The 2,826-nt window shown below is 44.2% G+C and overlaps 1 protein-coding gene across 1 annotated transcript in view; it reads left to right on the plus strand.

Moving 5' to 3' along the window:
- Nucleotides 1-2,826, plus strand: part of CDKN3 (cyclin-dependent kinase inhibitor 3) — a 7,157-nt gene extending 4,331 nt beyond the window's left edge. The window contains exons 6-8 of the mRNA XM_009699385.1: nt 369-400; nt 1,301-1,404; nt 2,740-2,826. Coding sequence (XP_009697687.1) covers nt 369-400; nt 1,301-1,404; nt 2,740-2,826 — 223 coding nt within the window. The remainder of the gene's footprint in view (nt 1-368; nt 401-1,300; nt 1,405-2,739) is intronic.

Here is a 2,826-nt window from a genome sequence, read left to right on the forward strand (position 1 = left end):
CTGCTGCTATCATTACCTCACAACTATCATCAAAGCCTTAAACTGGAGTAGGATTTAAAGCAAATTGAGATTGTCCATCTTCACGCCGTTTTCTGTCCTCCTATGCCTTTGGGACTATTACTGTGAATGAGGGGGAACTTTAAACTTGCAGTTTCTCTAGGAAGACACTCCTTAAGGAAGGTCTGAAGGATAAATGGGACGTAGCCTTGTAGGTATTTCTATAGAAATTCTTATTCTCACTTTCTTGTACCACTGCTCCTCTTGATTATATTAAAGCAAGCATTGTGTCTGTATGTTTATGCATTGAGGGGGCTCTGGGTGTTGCAGTGTACTGCAGCTTGTTACAACCGTGTCTTTTCTTCTTTCAGCTGTTACGGTGGCCTCGGACGCTCATGTCTCAGTAAGCAGTTGTCTTCCCCCTCTCAATGCCTGACTAACTAACCCATCTTACAAACCCATTCTTGTGAGACAGCACGTGAGCCAAATTCTTCTTGAAGTTTAACCGTGGTTACAATGCAAACTGCCACTACAGGTAGTAGCAGGCTAGTTAATATATTTGGGCCCATTTCTCAGAAAAGGTGTTATCAAGTGGTGGTAACATTAGCTGCGTGTACAGAAACTGTTTGTGATGGGTGACATAAGTATGTCATGGTATAGACCTGAGCATGGAGGTGAGAGGATAGAGGGTCAGGCAGGGTCAGTCTTTCAGTGAGGCTGATAGAGTCAGAAAGCAAGAGAGAACTTTCTTTCTCCATTTTTCACTGCAATTTTTAGTCTCATCTGACCGATGGGATTGCACTTTCCCTTCTTCCCTGGACATCTCATCAAGAAAAGGAGATGAACCTATTCCTCTGCACCTTTCTTCAGTCCACTGTTCCTCTCAAAGCTTTCAGGGGCATTAGTTATATTGTGTGTCCCAGGAGGAACGGGTGGTGATACTGCCAAAAAAGCAATGTGGTCAGAAGACACAAAGGGGAATTAACTGGGTGTACTGGGACTCATTCTTGAAAAGCCTAGAACTTGCATCCCAAATCCTGCTGGCAAGGCAGGGAGGAATCAGTGGAAGGGTTTTCACCTGTTTCCAGAGCCTGCAGGCTTGGGCAGGAGCAGCAAGCAGGCAGGACCAGTGCCAAGAAATAGTATTTGGCAAAAGATCCAGCAGATTTGTGACCCTGATAGGACAAGGTTGAGTTTTGCTAGAGTGGTTTTCATGGAACAAACCTCTTACTGTGCAAAAGTGGTGCTGTGCAGAGTCAGAGGTGCTCAGTAGCATGCGTGTGTATATTCCTTTCCCTTACAGTAGCTGCGTGTCTCCTGCTTCAGCTTTCGGACACACTGGCACCTCAGCAAGCGATAGACAGCCTCAGAAACTTGCGAGGATCTGGGGCGATACAGACCATCAAGGTAAGGAGGCTACAGTAGGTAACACACATGTCGCAGTAGGTAACATACATGTCGAAACGAGAGCGGAGAGCTCGGACAGTCCTCTCCTTCGCTTCACAAAGGGAATCCCTCTGTCCTTCTGAGATGCTCCACAGCTGGTGCCCCTGCTGCTCTCTTGGGTTTGAGCTGCTTCTTGCTTTCTGCTTTCACGTTGATTATGTCTTGTTCTGCCTCTACTGAATTCAACAGCTATTCTCCCTGTCTGCTCTTCACCATCATTAGTAACTTGTTGCTTTCTTCTTATCCCTGCTCATAACTCACTAAGCTATTGTCCCTTTTTCTGTTGCTCTCATTCTCCTCACAACTTGGACATCTGCTTGATTTTTTTTTTCGCCCTTGGTTTTGTTCCATCTTCCTAACCCAGCTAGCTGCATTCATCTTCTGTAGCTATCACATCAATATACTGGCAGTCTTTTAAGAAGTATCCCTAGCACTAGTGTTAAAACCTACACGGAGGGAGGCCTAGGTTGCTGAAAATAATGTTTTTCTTCTTTTGGTGGGATTCTTAGCTACTCTGTGTACCTATTTCTGTTGATACAAGACCTAGATGTTATACTCATCAGTATATGATCAGTACATACAGTTCTATGTACAGGAAAGAGGAGCTGACATTTTTAAAAGTTTACAAAATAGTAGTTTCTGAGGCGAAAAAGTTGCCTAAAAACTGACTTTGTTAGCTCTAAGCCTTTGTGGAAGGCAAACCTTGTTTAAACTACTTGGTAAAAATCGGATTTCCACAAACCAAGGGGGGCAGGTGGGGAGCAGCTTGCACCCCTGGTTGAAGAGGCAGGGAAGGACACTTGGGGTGGATGATCTGTCCTTTAGCCTCTGCCAACCAATGTTTTTATCTCTTTTTGAACACTTGCATATTACAACTCCACGTGATGTACGAGTTGACCTAAGAACTTACTACAAACTGTTGTACATCATCATACTAGCTATAGGCTGTGCTCTGCATCATGGACTTGTTATGGAGAGAGTAATGCTCTTGGTGACCCAAATAAAGCAGCTTTGAATTCTGACATGAAACTCCTACCTATGGGGACCACATTTTGCATTACCTTGAGCTCTCGTGTGCCCTTTAGGAGGAACCAGAGGATCCAAGCTAAGATCCATGTAATCTGTGTCTGATGGTGAAAAACTCCAGAGGATTTGGACTAAGCACAAGAAGAACAAATAAAGGGACTAGAGGGTGCAGTTTTCATCCTGGGGTATCAAACAGCTTTTTAAGATGGGCAGTAATGCCTCTTCTCAAAGTACAGAGCACTCATTACAAATCTGGTTGTGCTTTTTCAGCAATACAATTACCTCCATGACTTTCGAGAGAACCTAGCTACACATCTGGCAACAAAGGATACGATGTTAAGATCGGTATCACGATAA

Source organism: Cariama cristata, unplaced genomic scaffold (assembly GCF_000690535.1).
Source record: "Cariama cristata isolate BGI_N322 unplaced genomic scaffold, ASM69053v1 scaffold1044, whole genome shotgun sequence".
NCBI classification, from domain to species: Eukaryota; Metazoa; Chordata; class Aves; order Cariamiformes; family Cariamidae; genus Cariama; species Cariama cristata.